Source organism: Panulirus ornatus, chromosome 8 (genome assembly GCF_036320965.1).
Source record: "Panulirus ornatus isolate Po-2019 chromosome 8, ASM3632096v1, whole genome shotgun sequence".
NCBI classification, from domain to species: Eukaryota; Metazoa; Arthropoda; class Malacostraca; order Decapoda; family Palinuridae; genus Panulirus; species Panulirus ornatus.
Window position 1 is genome coordinate 21159060 of NC_092231.1, and position 21455 is coordinate 21180514.

Genomic DNA, 21455 nt, shown 5'->3' on the forward strand with positions numbered 1-21455 from the left:
TCCATGGTTTAACCTGGACGCTTCACATGCCCTGGTTCAATCCATTGACGGCACGTCGACCCCGATATACCACATCATTCCAATTCACTCTATTCCTTGCACGCCTTTCACCCTCCTGCATGTTCAGGCCCCGATCACTCAAAATCTTTTTCACTCCATCTTCCCACCTCCAATTTGGTCTCCCACTTCTCCTCGTTCCCTCCACCCCTGACACATATATCCTCTTGGTCAATTTTTCCTCACTCATTCTCTCCATGTGACCAAACCATTTCAAAACACCCTCTTCTGCTCTCTCAACCATACTCTTTTTATTTCCACACATCTCTCTCACCCTTACATTACTTACTCGATCAAACCTCCTCACACCACATATTGTCCACAAACATCTCATTTCCAGCACATCCATCCTCCTGCGCACAACTCTTTTCATAGCCCATGCCTCGCAACCATACAACATTGTTGGAACCACTATTCCTTCAAACATACCCATTTTTGCTTTCTGAGATAATGTTCTCGACTTCCAAACATTCTTCAAGACTCCCAGGATTTTCGCCCCCTCCCCCACCCTATGATTCACTTCCGCTTCCATGGTTCCATCTGCTGCCAGATCCACTCCCAGATATCTAAAACACTTCACTTCCTCCAGTTTCTCTCCATTCAAACTTATCTCCCAATTGACTTGACCCTCAACCCTACTGTACCTAATAACCTTGCTTTTGTTTACGTTTACTCTTAACTTTCTTCTTTCACACACTTTACCAAACTCAGTAACCAGCTTGTGCAGTTTCTCACATGAATCAGCCACCAGTGCTGTATCATCAGCGAACAACAACTGACTCACTTCCCAAGCTCTCTCATCCACAACAGACTGCATACTTGTCCCTCTTTCCAAAACTCTTGCATTCACCTCCCTAACAATCCCATCCATAAACAAATTAAACAACCATGGAGACATCACACACCTCTGCTGCAAACCTACATTCACTGAGAACCAATCACTTTCCTCTCTTCCTACATGTACACATGCCTCACATCCTCGATAAAAACTTTTCACTGCTTCTAACAACTTGCCTCCCACACCATATATTCTTAATACCTTACACAGAGCATCTCAATCAACTGTATCATATGCCTTCTCCAGATCCATAAATGCTACATACAAACCCATTTGCTTTTCTAAGTATTTCTCACATACATTCTTCAAAGCAAACACCTGATCCACACATCCTCTACCACTCTGAAACCACACTGCTCTTCCCCAGTCTGATGCTCTGTACATGCCTTCACCCTCTCAATCAATACCCTCCCATATAATTTCCCAGGAATACTCAGCAAACTTATACCTCTGTAATTTGAGCACTCACTCTTATCCCCTTTGCCTTTGTACAATGGCACTATGCAATCATTCTGCCAATCCTCAGGCACCTCACCATGAATCATACATACATTAAATAACCTTACCAACCAGTCAACAATACAGTCACCCCCTTTTTTGATAAATTCCACTGCAATACCATCCAAAGCTTCTGCCTTGCCAGCTTTCATCTTCTGCAAAGCTCTTAGTACCTCTTCTCTGTTTACCAAATCAATTTCCCTAACCCTCTCACTTTGCACACCATCTCGACCAAAACACCCTATATATGCCACTCTATCATCAAACACATTCAACAAACCTTCAAAATACTCACTCCATCTCCTTCTCACATCACCACTACTTATCACCTCCCCATTAGCCCCCTTCACTGAAGTTCCCATTTGCTCCCTTGTCTTACGCACTTTATTTACCTCCTTCCAAAACATCTTTTTATTCTCCCTAAAATTTAATGATACTCTCTCACCCCAACTCTCATTTGCCCTCTTTTTCACCTCTTGCACCTTTCTTTTGACCTTCTGCCTCTTTCTTTTATACATCTCCCACTCAATTGCATTTTTTCCCTGCAAAAATCGTCCAAATGCCTCTCTCTTCTCTTTCACTAATAATCTTACTTCTTCATCCCACCACTCGCTACCCTTTCTAATCAACCCACCTCCCACGCTTCTCATGCCACAAGCATCTTTTGCGCAAGCCATCACTGCTTCCCTAAATACATCCCATTCCTACCCCACTCCCCTTACGTCCTTTGCTCTCACCTTTTTCCATTCTGTACTCAGTCTCCCCTGGTACTTCCTCACACAAGTCTCCTCCCAAGCTCTCTTACTCTCACCACTCTCTTCACCTCAACATTCTCTCTTCTTTTCTGAAAACCCCTACAAATGTTCACCTTCGCCACCACAAGATAATGATCAGACATCCCTCCAGCTGCACCTCTCAGCACATTAACATCCAAAAGTCTCTCTTTCAAGCGCCTGTCAATTAACACATAATCCAATAACGCTCTTTGGCCATCTCTCCTACTTACATACGTATACCTATGTATATCTCGCTTTTTAAATCAGGTATTCCCAATCACCAGTCCTTTCTCAGCACACAAATCCACAAGCTCTTCACCATTTCCATTTACAACACTGAACACCCCATGTATACCAATTATTCCCTCAACTGCCACACTACTCACCTTTGCATTCAAGTCACCCATCACTATAACCCAGTCTTGTGCATCAAAACCACTAACACACTCATTCAGCTGCTCCCAAAACTCTTGCCTCTCATGATCTTTCTTCTCATGCCCACGTTTATATGCACCAATAATCACCCATCTCTCTCCATTAACTTTCAGTTTTTCCCATATCAATCTAGAATTTACTTTCTTACACTCTATCACATACTCCCACAACTCCTGTTTCAGTAGTAGTGCTACTCCTTCCCTTGCTCTTGTCCTCTCACTAACCCCTGACTTTACTCCCAAGACATTCCCAAACCACTCTTCCCCTTTACCTTTGAGCTTCGTTTCACTCAGAGCCAAAACATTGAGGTTCCTTTCCTCAAACATACTACCTATCTCTCCTTTTTTCTCATCTTGGTTACATCCACACACATTTAGACACCCCAATCTGAGCCTTCGAGGAGGATGAGCACTCCACGCGTGACTCCTTCTTTCTGTTTCCCCTTTTAGAAAGTCAAAATACAAGGAGGGGAGGGTTTCTTGTCCCCCCGCTCCTGTCCCCTTTAGTCGCCTTCTACGACACGTGAGGAATGCGTGGGAAGTATTCTTTCTCCCCTATCCCCAGGGATAATGTAACTTATGTTTATATAATCTTTCATGTATTCTGAGCGAAGGTTGGCTTGTGGCAGGGGTTTGTAATGTCACCAAACACCCCATGTACACCAATTACTCCCTCAACTGCCACATTAATCACCTTTGCATTCAAATCACCCATCACTATAACTCAGTCTCATGTATCAAAACTGCTAACACATTCACTCAGCTGCTCCTAAAACACTTGCCTCTCATAATCTTTCTTCGTATGCCCAGGTGCATAGGCACCAATAATCACCCATATCAATCTAGAGTTTACTTTCTTACACTCTGTCACATACTCCCAACTTGTGTTTCAAGAGGAGTGCTATCCCTGGGAATAGGGGGGAAATAATACTTCCCACGTATTTCCCGCATGCCGTAGAAGGCGTCTAAAGGGTATGAGAGCAGGGGGCTAGAAACCCTCCCCTCCTTGTATTTTAACTTTCTAAAAGGGGAAACAGAAGAAGGAGCCATGCAGGGACTGCTCATCCTCCTCGAAAGCTCAGATTAGGGTGTCTAAATATGTGTGGATGTAACCAAGATAAGAAAAAAGGAGATTTTTATTATTTATTTCGCTTTGTCGCTGTCTCCCGCATTAGCGAGGTAGCGCAAGGAAACAGACGAAAGAAATGGCACAACCCCCCACATACACAGTATGTACAACACTCCACACACGCAAATATACATACCTATACATCCAATGTACACATATATATACACACACAGACATACATATATACACATTACACAATTCACACTGTCTGCCCTATTCTATTCCCATCGCCACACTCGCCACACATGGAATAACAACCCCCTCCCCCCTCATGTGTGCGGGTAGCACTAGGAAAAGACAACAAAGGCCACATTCGTTCACACTCAGTCTCTAGCTGTCATGTAATAATGCACCGAAACCACAGCTCCCTTTCCACATCCAGGCCCCACAGAACTTTCCATGGTTTAACCTGGACGCTTCACATGCCCTGGTTCAATCCATTGACGGCACGTCGACCCCGATATACCACATCATTCCAATTCACTCTATTCCTTGCACGCCTTTCACCCTCCTGCATGTTCAGGCCCCGATCACTCAAAATCTTTTTCACTCCATCTTCCCACCTCCAATTTGGTCTCCCACTTCTCCTCGTTCCCTCCACCCCTGACACATATATCCTCTTGGTCAATTTTTCCTCACTCATTCTCTCCATGTGACCAAACCATTTCAAAACACCCTCTTCTGCTCTCTCAACCATACTCTTTTTATTTCCACACATCTCTCTCACCCTTACATTACTTACTCGATCAAACCTCCTCACACCACATATTGTCCACAAACATCTCATTTCCAGCACATCCATCCTCCTGCGCACAACTCTTTTCATAGCCCATGCCTCGCAACCATACAACATTGTTGGAACCACTATTCCTTCAAACATACCCATTTTTGCTTTCTGAGATAATGTTCTCGACTTCCAAACATTCTTCAAGACTCCCAGGATTTTCGCCCCCTCCCCCACCCTATGATTCACTTCCGCTTCCATGGTTCCATCTGCTGCCAGATCCACTCCCAGATATCTAAAACACTTCACTTCCTCCAGTTTCTCTCCATTCAAACTTATCTCCCAATTGACTTGACCCTCAACCCTACTGTACCTAATAACCTTGCTTTTGTTTACGTTTACTCTTAACTTTCTTCTTTCACACACTTTACCAAACTCAGTAACCAGCTTGTGCAGTTTCTCACATGAATCAGCCACCAGTGCTGTATCATCAGCGAACAACAACTGACTCACTTCCCAAGCTCTCTCATCCACAACAGACTGCATACTTGTCCCTCTTTCCAAAACTCTTGCATTCACCTCCCTAACAATCCCATCCATAAACAAATTAAACAACCATGGAGACATCACACACCTCTGCTGCAAACCTACATTCACTGAGAACCAATCACTTTCCTCTCTTCCTACATGTACACATGCCTCACATCCTCGATAAAAACTTTTCACTGCTTCTAACAACTTGCCTCCCACACCATATATTCTTAATACCTTACACAGAGCATCTCAATCAACTGTATCATATGCCTTCTCCAGATCCATAAATGCTACATACAAACCCATTTGCTTTTCTAAGTATTTCTCACATACATTCTTCAAAGCAAACACCTGATCCACACATCCTCTACCACTTCTGAAACCACACTGCTCTTCCCCAGTCTGATGCTCTGTACATGCCTTCACCCTCTCAATCAATACCCTCCCATATAATTTCCCAGGAATACTCAGCAAACTTATACCTCTGTAATTTGAGCACTCACTCTTATCCCCTTTGCCTTTGTACAATGGCACTATGCAATCATTCTGCCAATCCTCAAGGCACCTCACCATGAATCATACATACATTAAATAACCTTACCAACCAGTCAACAATACAGTCACCCCCTTTTTTGATAAATTCCACTGCAATACCATCCAAAGCTTCTGCCTTGCCAGCTTTCATTTTCTGCAAAGCTCTTAGTACCTCTTCTCTGTTTACCAAATCAATTTCCCTAACCCTCTCACTTTGCACACCATCTCGACCAAAACACCCTATATATGCCACTCTATCATCAAACACATTCAACAAACCTTCAAAATACTCACTCCATCTCCTTCTCACATCACCACTACTTATCACCTCCCCATTAGCCCCCTTCACTGAAGTTCCCATTTGCTCCCTTGTCTTACGCACTTTATTTACCTCCTTCCAAAACATCTTTTTATTCTCCCTAAAATTTAATGATACTCTCTCACCCCAACTCTCATTTGCCCTCTTTTTCACCTCTTGCACCTTTCTTTTGACCTTCTGCCTCTTTCTTTTATACATCTCCCACTCAATTGCATTTTTTCCCTGCAAAAATCGTCCAAATGCCTCTCTCTTCTCTTTCACTAATAATCTTACTTCTTCATCCCACCACTCACTACCCTTTCTAATCAACCCACCTCCCACGCTTCTCATGCCACAAGCATCTTTTGCGCAAGCCATCACTGCTTCCCTAAATACATCCCATTCCTACCCCACTCCCCTTACGTCCTTTGCTCTCACCTTTTTCCATTCTGTACTCAGTCTCCCCTGGTACTTCCTCACACAAGTCTCCTCCCAAGCTCTCTTACTCTCACCACTCTCTTCACCTCAACATTCTCTCTTCTTTTCTGAAAACCCCTACAAATGTTCACCTTCGCCACCACAAGATAATGATCAGACATCCCTCCAGCTGCACCTCTCAGCACATTAACATCCAAAAGTCTCTCTTTCAAGCGCCTGTCAATTAACACATAATCCAATAACGCTCTTTGGCCATCTCTCCTACTTACATACGTATACCTATGTATATCTCGCTGTTTAAATCAGGTATTCCCAATCACCAGTCCTTTCTCAGCACACAAATCCACAAGCTCTTCACCATTTCCATTTACAACACTGAACACCCCATGTATACCAATTATTCCCTCAACTGCCACACTACTCACCTTTGCATTCAAGTCACCCATCACTATAACCCAGTCTTGTGCATCAAAACCACTAACACACTCATTCAGCTGCTCCCAAAACTCTTGCCTCTCATGATCTTTCTTCTCATGCCCACGTTTATATGCACCAATAATCACCCATCTCTCTCCATTAACTTTCAGTTTTTCCCATATCAATCTAGAATTTACTTTCTTACACTCTATCACATACTCCCACAACTCCTGTTTCAGTAGTAGTGCTACTCCTTCCCTTGCTCTTGTCCTCTCACTAACCCCTGACTTTACTCCCAAGACATTCCCAAACCACTCTTCCCCTTTACCTTTGAGCTTCGTTTCACTCAGAGCCAAAACATTGAGGTTCCTTTCCTCAAACATACTACCTATCTCTCCTTTTTTCTCATCTTGGTTACATCCACACACATTTAGACACCCCAATCTGAGCCTTCGAGGAGGATGAGCACTCCACGCGTGACTCCTTCTGTTTCCCCTTTTAGAAAGTCAAAATACAAGGAGGGGAGGGTTTCTTGTCCCCCCGCTCCTGTCCCCTTTAGTCGCCTTCTACGACACGTGAGGAATGCGTGGGAAGTATTCTTTCTCCCCTATCCCCAGGGATAATGTAACTTATGTTTATATAATCTTTCATGTATTCTGAGCGAAGGTTGGCTTGTGGCAGGGGTTTGTAATGTCACCAAACACCCCATGTACACCAATTACTCCCTCAACTGCCACATTAATCACCTTTGCATTCAAATCACCCATCACTATAACTCAGTCTCATGCATCAAAACTGCTAACACATTCACTCAGCTGCTCCTAAAACACTTGCCTCTCATAATCTTTCTTCGTATGCCCAGGTGCATAGGCACCAATAATCACCCATATCAATCTAGAGTTTACTTTCTTACACTCTGTCACATACTCCCAACTTGTGTTTCAAGAGGAGTGCTATCCCTGGGAATAGGGGGGAAATAATACTTCCCACGTATTTCCCGCATGCCGTAGAAGGCGTCTAAAGGGTATGAGAGCAGGGGGCTAGAAACCCTCCCCTCCTTGTATTTTAACTTTCTAAAAGGGGAAACAGAAGAAGGAGCCATGCAGGGACTGCTCATCCTCCTCGAAAGCTCAGATTAGGGTGTCTAAATATGTGTGGATGTAACCAAGATAAGAAAAAAGGAGAGATAGGTTGCATGTTTGAGGAAAGGAACCTGGATGTTTTGGCTCTGAGTGAAATGAAGCTCAAGGGTAGAGGGGAAGTGTGGTTTGGGAATGTCTTGGGAGTAAAGTCAGGGGTTGGTGAGAGGACAAAAGCAAAGGAAGGAGTAGCACTACTCCTGAAACAGATGTGGGAGTATGTGACAGAGTATAAGAAAGTAAACTCTAGATTGATATGGGTAAAACTGAAAGTGGATGGAGCGAGATGGGTGATTATTAGTGCCTATGCACCTGGTCATGAGAAGAAAGATCATGAGAGGGATGTGTTTTGGGAGCAGCTGAGTGAGTGTGTTGGCAGCTTTGATGCACGAGACTGGGTTATAGCGTTGGGTGATTTGAATGCAAAGGTGAGTAATGTGGCAGTTGAGGGTATAATTGGTGTACATGGGGTGTTCAGTGTTGTAAATGGAAATGGTGAAGAGCTTGTATATTTGTGTGCTGAAAAAGGACTGGTGATTGGGAATACCTGGTTTAAAAAGAGAGATTTTTATTATTTATTTTGCTTTGTCGCTGTCTCCCGCGTTTGCGAGGTAGCGCAAGGAAACAGACGAAAGAAATGGCACAACCCACCCCCATACACATTGTACACACACACACGCAAATATACATACCTATCTCAATGTACACATATATATACACACACAGACACATACATATATACCCATATACACAATTCACACTGCCTGCCCCTATTCACTCCCATCACCACCTCGCCACACATGGAATACCATCCCCCTCCCCCTCATGTGTGCGAGGTAGCACTAGGAAAAGACAACAAAGGCCCCATTCGTTCACACTCAGTCTCCAGCTGTAACGCAATAATGCCCTGAAACCACAGCTCCCTTTCCACATCCCGGCCCCACACAACTTTCCATGGTTTACCCCAGACACTTCACATGCCCTGATTCAATCCACTGACAGCACGTCAACCCCGGTATACCACATCGAACCAATTCACTCTATTCCTTGCCCGCCTTTCACCCTCCTGCATGTTCAGGCCCCGATCACTCAAAATCTTTTTCACTCCATCTTTCCACCTCCAATTTGGTCTCCCACTTCTCCTCGTTCCCTCCACCTCCGACACATATATCCTCTTGGTCAATCTTTCCTCACTCATTCTCTCCATGTGCCCAAACCATTTCAAAACACCCTCTTCTGCTCTCTCAACCACGCTCTTTTTATTTCCACACATCTCTCTTACCCTTACATTACTTACTCGATCAAACCACCTCACACCACACATTGTCCTCAAACATTTCATTTCCAGCACATCCACCCTCCTGCGCACAACTCTATCCATAGCCCACACCTCGCAACCATACAACATTGTTGGAACCACTATTCCTTCAAACATACCCATTTTTGCTTTCCGAGATAATGTTCTTGACTTCCACACATTCTTCAAGGCTCCCAGGATTTTCACCCCCTCCCCCACCCTATGATCCACTTCCGCTTCCATGGTTCCATCCGCTGCCAGATCCACTCCCAGATATCTAAAACACTTCACTTCCTCCAGTTTTTCTCCATTCAAACTTACCTCCCAATTGACTTGACCCTCAACCCTACTGTACCTAATAACCTTGCTATTATTCACATTTACTCTTAACTTTCTTCTTTCACTCACTTTACCAAACTCAGTCACCAGCTTCTGCAGTTTCTCACATGAATCAGCCACCAGCGCTGTATCATCAGCAAACAACAACTGACTCACTTTCCAAGCTCTCTCATCCACAACAGACTTCATTCTTGCCCCTCTTTCCAAAACTCTTGCATTCACCTCCCTAACAACCCCATCCATAAACAAATTAAACAACCATGGAGACATCACACACCCCTGCCGCAAACCTACATTCACTGAGAACCAATCACTTTCCTCTCTTCCTACACATACACATGCCTTACATCCTCGATAAAAACTTTTCACTGCTTCAAACAACTTGCCTCCCACACCATATATTCTTAATACCTTCCACAGAGCATCTCTATCAACTCTATCATATGCCTTCTCCAGATCCATAAATGCTACATACAAATCCATTTGCTTTTCTAAGTATTTCTCACATACATTCTTCAAAGCAAACACCTGATCCACACATCCTCTACCACTTCTGAAACCACACTGCTCTTCCCCAATCTGATGCTCTGTACATGCCTTCACCCTGTCAATCAATACCCTCCCATATAATTTACCAGGAATACTCAACAAACTTATACCTCTGAAATTTGAGCACTCACTCTTATCCCCTTTGCCTTTGTACAATGGCACTATGCACGCATTCCGCCAATCCTCAGGCACCTCACCATGAGTCATACATACATTAAATAACCTTACCAACCAGTCAATAATACAGTCACCCCCTTTTTTAATAAATTCCACTGCAATACCATCCAAACCTGCTGCCTTGCCGGCTTTCATCTTCCGCAAAGCTTTTACTACCTCTTCTCTGTTTACCAAATCATTTTCCCTAACCCTCTCACTTTGCACACCACCTCGACCAAAACACCCTATATCTGCCACTCTATCATCAAACACATTCAACAAACCTTCAAAATACTCACTCCATCTCCTTCTCACATCACCACTACTTGTTATCACCTCCCCATTAGCGCCTTTCACTGAAGTTCCCATTTGCTCCCTTGTCTTACGCACTCTATTTACCTCTTTCCAGAACATCTTTTTATTCTCCCTAAAATTTAATGATCCTCTCTCACCCCAACTTTCATTTGCCGTCTTTTTCACCTCTTGCGCCTTTCTCTTGACCTCCTTTCTCTTTCTTTTATACATCTCCCACTCAATTGCATTCTTTCCCTGCAAAAATCGTCCAAATGCCTCTCTCTTATCTTTCACTAATAATCTTACTTCTTCATCCCACCACTCACTACCCTTTCTAATCAACCCACCTCTCACTCTTCTCATGCCACAAGCATCTTTTGTGCAAACCATCACTGATTCCCTAAATACATCCCATTCCTCCCCCACTCCCCTTACTTCCATTGTTCTCACCTTTTTCCATTCTGTACTCAGTCTCTCCTGGTACTTCCTCACACAAGTCTCCTTCCCAAGCTCACTTACTCTCACCACCCTCTTCACCCCAACATTCACTCTTCTTTTCTGAAAACCCATACAAATCTTCACCTTAGCCTCCACAAGATAATGATCAGACATCCCTCCAGTTGCACCTCTCAGCACATTAACATCCAAAAGTTTCTCTTTCGCACGCCTGTCATTTAACACGTAATCCAATAACGCTCTCTGGCCATCTCTCCTACTTACATACGTATACTTATGTATATCTCGCTTTTTAAACCAGGTATTCCCAATCACCAGTCCTTTTTCAGCACATAAATCTACAAGGTCTTCACCATTTCCATTTACAACACTGAACACCCCATGTATACCAATTATTCCCTCAACTGCCACATTACTCACCTTTGCATTCAAATCACCCATCACTATAACCCGGTCTCGTGCATCAAAACCACTAACACACTCATTCAGCTGCTCTCAAAACACTTGCCTCTCATGATCTTTCTTCTCATGCCCAGGTGCATATGCACCAATAATCACCCATCTCTCTCCATCAACTTTCAGTTTTACCCATATTAATCGAGAATTTACTTTCTTACATTCTATCACATACTCCCACAACTGTTTCAGGAGTACTGCTACTCCTTCCCTTGCTCTTGTCCCCTCACCAACCCCTGACTTTACTCCCAAGACATTCCCAAACCACTCTTCCCCTTTACCCTTGAGCTTCGTTTCACTCAGAGCCAAAACATCCAGGTTCCTTTCCTCAAACATACTACCTATCTCTCCTTTTTTCACATCTTGGTTACATCCACACACATTTAGACACCCCAGTCTGAGCCTTCGAGGAGGATGAGCACTCCCTGCGTGACTCCTTCTTCTGTTTCCCATTTTAGAAAGTTAAAAAATACAAGGAGGGGAGGATTTCTGGCCCCCCGCTCCTGTCCCCTCTAGTCGCCTTCTACGACACGCGAGGAATGCGTGGGAAGTATTCTTTCACCCCTATCCCCGGGGATAATATATATATATATATATATATATATATATATATATATATATATATATATATATATATATATATACATATGCACATATACACACACACATATACATATATATACATATGAAAAATGTAAGAAATAATTTAGAAAACTGAAACTTCTAGCTTGAAATGAAATGAAAAAATGAATGTCACATAATGGTTCAACCTCTGGCTATGGAAAAGGGAAATGTATAATTTATTTACACAAACGTCAATAGTAGTTCTCATCAATTTAACCACTGTATCATATATATATATATATATATATATATATATATATATATATATATATATATATGTGTATATATATATATATATATACACACACACATACATATGCACATATACACACACACACACACACATATATATATATATATATATATATATATATATATATATATATACACTTAAACAACCATGGAGACATCACACACCCCTGCCGCAAACCTACATTCACTGAGAACCAATCACTTTCCTCTCTTCCTACACGTACACATGCCTTACATCCTCGATAAAAACTTTTCACTGCTTCTAACAACTTGCCTCCCACACCATATATTCTTAATACCTTCCACAGAGCATCTCTATCAACTCTATCATATGCCTTCTCCAGATCCATAAATGCTACATACAAATCCATTTGCTTTTCTAAGTATTTCATTATGGATGGGGTTGTTAGGGAGGTAAATGCAAGAGTCCTGGAAAGAGGGGCAAGTATGAAGTCTGTTGGGGATGAGAGAGCTTGGGAAGTGAGTCAGTTGTTGTTCGCTGATGATACAGCGCTGGTGGCTGATTCATGTGAGAAACTGCAGAAGCTGGTGACTGAGTTTGGTAAAGTGTGTGGAAGAAGAAAGTTAAGAGTAAATGTGAATAAGAGCAAGGTTATTAGGTACAGTAGGGTTGAGGGTCAAGTCAATTGGGAGGTGAGTTTGAATGGAGAAAAACTGGAGGAAGTGAAGTGTTTTAGATATCTGGGAGTGGATCTGTCAGCGGATGGAACCATGGAAGCGGAAGTGGATCATAGGGTGGGGGAGGGGGCGAAAATTTTGGGAGCCTTGAAAAATGTGTGGAAGTCGAGAACATTATCTCGGAAAGCAAAAATGGGTATGTTTGAAGGAATAGTGGTTCCAACAATATTGTATGGTTGCGAGGCGTGGGCTATGGATAGAGTTGTGCGCAGGAGGATGGATGTGCTGGAAATGAGATGTTTGAGGACAATGTGTGGTGTGAGGTGGTGTGATCGAGTAAGTAACGTAAGGGTAAGAGAGATGTGTGGAAATAAAAAGAGCGTGGTTGAGAGAGCAGAAGAGGGTGTTTTGAAATGGTTTGGGCACATGGAGAGAATGAGTGAGGAAAGATTGACCAAGAGGATATATGTGTCGGAGGTGGAGGGAACGAGGAGAAGAGGGAGACCAAATTGGAGATGGAAAGATGGAGTGAAAAAGATTTTGTGTGATCGGGGCCTGAACATGCAGGAGGGTGAAAGGAGGGCAAGGAATAGAGTGAATTGGAGCGATGTGGTATACAGGGGTTGACGTGCTGTCAGTGGAGTGAATCAAGGCATGTGAAGCGTCTGGGGTAAACCATGGAAAGCTGTGTAGGTATGTATATTTGCGTGTGTGGACGTGTGTATGTACATGTGTATGGGGGGGGTTGGGCCATTTCTTTCGTCTGTTTCCTTGCGCTGCCTCGCAAACGCGGGAGACAGCGACAAAGTATAAAAAAAAAAAAAAAAAAATATACACTTATCATGAAACAGGAATATTGGCTTATGATGTTTCTCAATTGTCTTCATTACACAAAGTACAACCATATCTTGGATACATGAGGGTAGGTAGTTGGTCATCCGCCATAATAAAGCCTTGACAGACCAAAAATTTATCTGGACCTCAACTTTTCCAGTACATTTATGAAAAAGAGAGATATACATGAATATACATATGTAACTAGGAGAGATGGCCAGAGAGTGTTATTGGATTATGTGTTAATTGATAGGCGTGTGAAAGAGACTTTTGGATGTTAATGTGCTGAGAGGGGCAACTGGAGGGATGTCTCTATGGTGGAGGCGAAGATGAAGATTTGTCGAGGTTTTCAGAAAAGAGGAGAGAATGTTGGGTTGAAGAGAGTGGTGAGAGTAAGTGAGCTTGGAAAGGACACTTGTGTAAGGAAGTACCAGGAGAGATTGAGTGCAGAATGGAAAAAGGTAAGAGCAAATGACGTAAGGGGAGTGGGGTAGGAATGGAATGTATTTAGGGAAGCAGTGATAGCATGTGCAAAAGATGCCTGTGGCATGAGAAAGGTGGGAGGTGGGTAGATTAGAAAGGGTAGTGAGTGGTGGGATGAAGAGTAAGATTGTTAGTGAAAGAGAAGATAGAGGTGTTTGGATGATTCTTGCAGGGAAGTAGTTCAAATGACTGGGAGATGTATAAAAGAAAGAGGCTGGTCCAGAGAAAGGTGCAAGAGGTGAAAAAGAGGAAAAATGAGACTTATGGTGAGAGAGTATCATTGAATTTTAGGGAGCATAAAAAGATGTTTTGGAAGGAGGTAAAGAAAGTGCATAAGACAAGAGAACAATTGGGAGCATTGGTGAAGGGGGCTAATGGGGAGGTAATAACAAGTAGCGGTGAAAAAGAAGAGAGAGGCATTTGGACGATTTTTGCAGGGAAATAATGCAAATGACTGGGAGATGTATACAAGAAAGAGGCAGGAGGTCAAGAGAAAGGTGCAAGAGGTGAAAAAGAGGGCAAATGAGTGTTGGGATGAGAGAGTATCATTAAATTTTTAGGGAGAATAAAAAGATGTTTTGGAAGGAGGTAAATAAAGTGTGTAAGACAAGGGAACAAATGGGAACTTCAGTGAAGGGGTAAATGGAGAGGTGATAACAAGTAGTGGTTATGTGAGAAGGAGATGGAGTGAGTATTTTGAAGGTTTGTTGAATGTGTTTGATGATAGAGTTGCAGATACAGGATGTTTTGGTTGAGGTGGTGTGCAAAGTGAGAGGGTCAGGGAGAATGGTTTGGTAAACAGAGAAGAGGTAGTGAAAGCTTTGCGGAAGATGAAAGCCAGCAAGGCTGCGGGTTTGGATGGTATTGCAGTGGAATTTATTAAAAAAGGGGATGACTGTGTTGTTGACTGGTTGGTAAGGATATTCAATGTATGTATGGTTCATGGTGAAGTGCCTGAGGATTGGTGGGAATGTATGCACAGTGCCATTGTACAAAGGCAAACTCAGTCACCAGCCTCTGCAATTTCTCACCTGAAAAAGCCACCAGTGCTGAATCATCAGCAAACAACAACTGACTAACTTCCCAAGCCCTCTCATCCACAACAAACCACATACTTTCCCCTCTCTCCAAAACTCTTGCATTCACCTCTCTAACAACCCCATCTATAAACATATTAAACAACCATAGAGACATCACTCACCCCTGCCACAAACTGACATTCACTGGGAACCAATCACTTTCCTCTCTTCCTACTCATACACATGCATTACATCCTTGATAAAAACTTTTCACTGCTTCTAGCAGCTTACCTCCCACACCATATACTCTTAATACCTTCCACAGAGCATCTCTATCAAATGCCTTCTCCAGATCCATAAATGCTACATACAAATCCATTTGTTTTTCTAAGTATTTCTCACATACATTCTTCAAAGCAAACACCTGATCCATACATCCTATACCACTTCTGAAACCACACTGCTCTCCCCTAATCTGATGCTCTGTACATGCCTTCACCTTCTCAAACAATACCCTCCCATATAATTTCCCAGGAATACTCAACAAACTTTTACCTATGTAATTTGAACACTCACCTTTATCCCCTTTTCCTTTGTACAATGGCACTATGCATGCATTCCACCAATCCTCAGGCACTTCACCATGAACCATACATACATTGAATATCCTCACCAACCAGTCAACAACATAGTCACCCCCTTTTTAATAAATTCTACTGCAATACCATCCAAACCCGCCGCCTTGCCAGCTTTCATATTCCGCAATTAGCCCCCTTCACTGATGTTCCCATTTGTCCTCTTGTCTTACAGACTTTATTTGCTTCCTTCTAAAACATCTTTTTATTCTCCTTAAAATCTAATGATACTCTCACCCCAACTCTCATTTGACCTCTTGCCTCTTTCTTTTATACATCTCCCAGTCATTTGCACTACTTCCCTGCAAAAATTGTCAAAATGCCTCTCTCTTCTCATTCACTAACATTCTTACTTCTACATCCCACCACTCATTACCCTTTGTAATCAGCCCACCTCCCATGCCACAGGCATCTTTTGCACAAGCCATCACTGCTATCTTAAGTAGGTCCTGTTCCTCCCCCACTCCCCTTACATCATTTGCTCTCACCTTTTTCCATTCTGCACTGAATCTCTCTTGGTACTTCCTTACACAAGTCTCCTTTCCAAGCCCACTTACTCTCATCACTCTCTTTACCCCAACATTCTCTCTTCTTTTCTGAAAACCTATATAAATCTTCACCTTCGCCTCCACAAGATAATGATCAGACATCCTTCCAGTTGCCCCTCTCTGCACATTAACATCCAAAAGTCTCTCTTTCACGTGCCTATCAATTAACACATAATCCAATAATGCTCTATGCATCTCTCGTACTTACATACGTATACTTATGTATATATCTTTTTAAACCAGGTATTCCCAGTCACCAGTCCTTTTTCAGCACACAAATCTACAAGCTCTTCACCACTTCCATTTACAACACTGAACACCCTATGTACACCAGTTATGCCCCCCCAGCTGCACATTACTTACCTTTGCATTCAAATCACCCACCACTATAACTCGGTCCTGTGCATCAAAGCTGCTAACACTCACTCATCTTCTCCCAAAACACTTGCCTCTCGTGATCTTTCTGCTCATGACTATGTGCATAGGCACCAATAATCACTCATCTCTCTTTATCCACTTTCTCCTCTATCCCCTGGGATATATATTATTTTATTCATGAATACCTTAGCACCAATATCTTTGAGAGAATTCTGGTGTTACCCAGGACCTTCTGAAGGCCTCAAGTCCTGGGCTGAGCTACCTCCAGTTGAAGGGAAAAATATTTAGATTCCTTTGGAGTTGGTTCTTCTATGAGTCCATACTCCAAATGATTCTGCCATGCCAAAGGTGACTGTTCACCCCATGATGTAACCTTATGTAGGTGGAGTAAAGTAGCACCAAAGCATGAGATAATTCAGGTAATGTAAAAAAAATTTATGAAGAATTTAGCCGATTCTAAATAAATGTAAACAAGTAGAACTATACAAATATTTATATCTTTTTTCTCTTTCTTTTAATGTGTAAGTCTGTAGCATACTTCCATGTACATATATGGATAGTTGATATTGTTGTTGGTATTAGAGAAAGGTATCATTCTTTGTTGTATTTCCTTGTTCAGATATTACATAAATTAAAGAGAGGGATGTTTGATTTTTTCTTTTTTCAACCGGAAGAATTTTTCTTCACAGGTTCAAACTACCAAACCCATGTTGAACAGCTTGCTCCTGCTGTGCAAGAGCTTGCTCAGTTGGAAACCCAGACCCAGACGATTTACCTAAAACGACAGTATGGCAAGGAGTACCCATGGACTCGATAAGCTCAACAAATTGTGACATAACATTTCATTTTGATTACTTCAGTGTTTGTGGTTCATGTTCTTACTGCTTAATACCCATACCAAGTTGAAATTAATCAATTTTGTCCTACAGAAATCCTCACGTCTTCATACACTCACAGAATTTCTTTGATTTAAAATTAGATTATACAAAGTAATGTACATAAATGGAGCATGAATAATAGCTCATCACCACTTGGACCATGTGTATGGATGCTTATGAGTGTCTTATGCTTGAAACTTGTAAATTTATAGACATTGGTATATTTGACAGGTATAATACCAGGTTCTGTACAAGTTCAATGTTGTAGCAAACTATCCTTATCGTAAACAGTGTAATTATGGATTTTTTTTTCTTGGTACTATATTATCTCCAAAGTGGAATATAAGAAAAATGCATGGCATTTAAAGCATATAATCCCCTGGGGATAGGGGAGAAAGAATACTTCCCACACATTCCTCATGTGTTGTAGAAGGCGACTAAAGGGGGCTAGAAACCCTCCCCTCCATGTATTTTAACTTTCTAAAAGGGGAAACAGAAGGAGTCACGCAGGGAGTGCTTATCCTCCTTGAAGGCTCAGACTGGGGTGTCTAAATGTGTGTGGATGTAACCAAGATGAGAAAAAAGGAGAGATAGGTAGCATGTTCAAGGAAAGGAACGTGGATGTTTTGACTCTGAGTGAAACGAAGCTCAAGGGTAAAGGGGAAGAGTGGTTGGGAATGTCTTGGAAGTAAAGTCAGGGGTTAGTGAGAGGACAAGAGCAAGGGAAGGAGTAGCACTACACCTGAAACAGGAGTGGTGAGAGTATGTGATAGAGTGTAAGAAAGTTAACTCTAGATTGATATGGGTAAAACTGAAAGTGGATGAAGTGAGATGGGTGATTATTGGTGCATATGCACCTGGGCATGAGAAGAAAGATCATGAGAGGCAAGTGTTTTGGGAACAGCTGAGTGTGTTAGTAGTTTTGATGCACGAGACTGGGTTATAGTGTTGGGTGATTTGAATGCAAAGGTGAGTAATGTGGCAGTTGAGGGAATAATTGGTGTACATGGGGGTGTTCAGTGTTGTAAATGGAAATGGTAAAGAGCTTGTAGATTTATGTGCTGAAAAAGGACTGGTGATTGGGAATACCTGGTTTGAAAAGAGAGAGATGCATAAGTATACGTATGTAAGTAGGAGAGATGGCCAGAGAGCGTTATTGGATTACGTGTTAATTGATAGGCAGTGCGAAATAGAGACTTTTGGATGTTAATGTTCTGAGAGGTGCAACTGGAGGGATGTCTGATCATTATTTTGTGAAGGCGAAGGTGAAGATTTGTTGAGGTTTTCAGAAAAGAAGAGAGAATGTTGGGGTGAAGAGTTTGGTGAGAGTAAGTGAGCTTGGGAAGGAGACGTGTGAGGAAGTACCAGGAGAGACTGAGTATAGAATGGAAAAAGGTGAGAACAAAGGATGTAAGGAGAGTGGGGGGAGGAATGGGATGTATTTAGGGAAGCAGTGATGGCTTGCACCAAAGATGCTCATGGCATGAGAAGCATGGGAGGTGGGCAGATTAGAAAGGGTAGTGAGTGGTGGGATGAAGAAGTAAGATTATTAGTTGATAAGAGAGAGGCATTTGGGCGATTTTTGCATATAATGCAAATGACTGGGAGATGTATACAAAAAAGAGGCAGGAGGTCAAGAGAAAGGTGCATGAGGTAAAAAAGAGGGCAAATGAGAGTTGGGGTGAGAGTATCATGAAATTTTAGGGAGAATAAAAAGATGTTTTGGAAGGAGGTAAATAAAGTGTGTAAGACTAAGGAACAAATGGGAACATCAGTGAAGGGGGTAAATGGGGAGGTGTTTGATGATAGAGTGCCAGATATAGGGTGTTTTTGGTCGAGGTGGTGTGCAAAGTGAGAGGGTCAGGGAGAATGATTTGGTAAACAGATAAGAGGTAGTTAAAGCTTTGCGGAAGATGAAAGCCAGCAAGGCAGTGGGTTTGGATGGTATTGCAGTGGAATTTATTAAAAAAGGGGTTGACTGTATTGTTGACTGGTTGGTGAGGATATTTAATGTATGTATGACTCATGGTGAGGTGCCTGAGGATTGGTGGAATGCTTGCATAGTGCTATTGTACAAAGACAAAGAGGATAAAAGTGAGTGCTCAAATTACGTAAACAGGCATAAGTTTGTTGAGTATTCCTTGGAAATTATATGGGAGGGTATTAATTGAGAGGGTGAAGGCATGTACAGAGCATCAGATTGGGGAAGAGCAGTGTGGTTTCAGAAGTGGTAGAGGATGTGTGGATCAGGTATTTGCTTTGAAGAATGTATGTGAGAAATACTTACAAAAGCAAATGGATTTGTATGTAGCATTTATGGATCTGGAGAAAGCATATGATAGAGATGCTATGTGGAAGGTACTAAGAATATATGGTGTGGGAGGCAAGTTGTTAGAAGCAAAGTTTTTATCGAGGATGTAAGGCATGTGTATGTGTAGGAAGAGAGGAAATTGATTGGTTCTCAGTGAATGTTGGTTTGTGGCAGGGGTGCATGATGTCTCCATGGTTGTTTAATTTGTTTATGGATGTGAATGCAAGAGTTTTGGAAAGAGGTGCAAGTATGCAGTCTGTTGTGGATGAGAGAGCTTAAGTGAATCGGTTGTTGTTGGCTGATTTGGGTGAGAAACTGCAGAAGCTGGTGACTGAGTTTGTGAAAGGAGAAAGCTGAGAGTAAATGTGAGTAAGAGCAAGGTTATTACGTACAGTAGGGTTGAGGGACAAGTCAATTGGGAGGTAAGTTTAAATGGAGGAAGTGAAGTGTTTTAGATATCTGGGAGTGGATTTGGCAGCAGATGGAAGTGAATCATAGGGTAGGGGAGGGGGAGAAAGTTCTGGGAGCATTAAAATATTTGTGGAAGTCGAGAACGTTATCTTGGAAAGCAAAAATGGGTATGTTTGAAGGAATTGTGGTTCCAACAATGTTTTTGGTTGCAAGGCATGGGCTATTCATGCCAAATACTGTTCATGAGTCTGTATTCATATTGTTCCATGTGATTGTACCTTCTGAATAAAAAATTGCATTATTATATCAAAGAATTTTGCTATCCTTGCCTTTCTTCACTCATTTAGAGAAGCTGGTGTTTGTAGACCTGACTAGAATGTGGGAAGCAGCAGCCAGGCACATCTAAAAATGATTTATAAGGATGGAAACAAGTTTCAGTTTACCATATAAGAAGACTTACCATTGTATGCTCATATACACCTCGACCGTGCATTATATGTGCAGGGGGGGGGGGTGTGGATGGATGTATAAAAATATCACTATTCATTACTTTTATTTATATAATTTTGATAGGTAATTTCCTTCGCTGTATACATTTATGAAGACAACAATTCTGCCAATCTTCATGAATGGCTGCCACAAGTTCTTTATCGGATTAATATCTGGCCTGTTTCTTGGCCAGTCAGTAAGCCACTGCTTCATAGATTTTGCCGTATGGAAAACAGCATCATCCTGCATGAACATGTCCACATGACACTCCTGAAAACAGTCCCAGGTTTGGCTTGATGTCTGGGAAGTATGACAATGTCACCAATTCCATAAGTAAAACAACCCCAAACCATGAGAGAATCTGGGTGTTTAACAGTCATAAATGTGTACTTAGTATCGAGAGGGTCACTCCCAGTGCACTGATAAACATAACTTGGTTCTCAAGTCATAGAAAACATGGCTTCGTTGCTCCATAACATGTGCTTCCACTTGGTCTTATCCCACTGAAGGTATGTCTTAGCAAATGCAATCCTAGGGTGCCTCTACATATGGGTGAGGAGGGTCTTCTTTCATGCGTGATAGCAGCTGAAG

At 42.2% G+C, this 21455-nt stretch overlaps 1 protein-coding gene across 1 annotated transcript in view; it reads left to right on the forward strand.

The window, feature by feature from the left end:
- Ddx1 (ATP-dependent RNA helicase Ddx1) overlaps positions 1-19369 on the forward strand; it is a 142017-nt gene extending 122648 nt beyond the window's left edge. Inside the window, exon 15 of the mRNA XM_071664219.1 lies at positions 17465-19369. Within this exon, the coding sequence (XP_071520320.1) occupies positions 17465-17592 (128 nt within the window). The 3' untranslated portion in view covers positions 17593-19369. The remainder of the gene's footprint in view (positions 1-17464) is intronic.
- The last annotated feature ends 2086 nt before the right edge of the window (positions 19370-21455 follow it).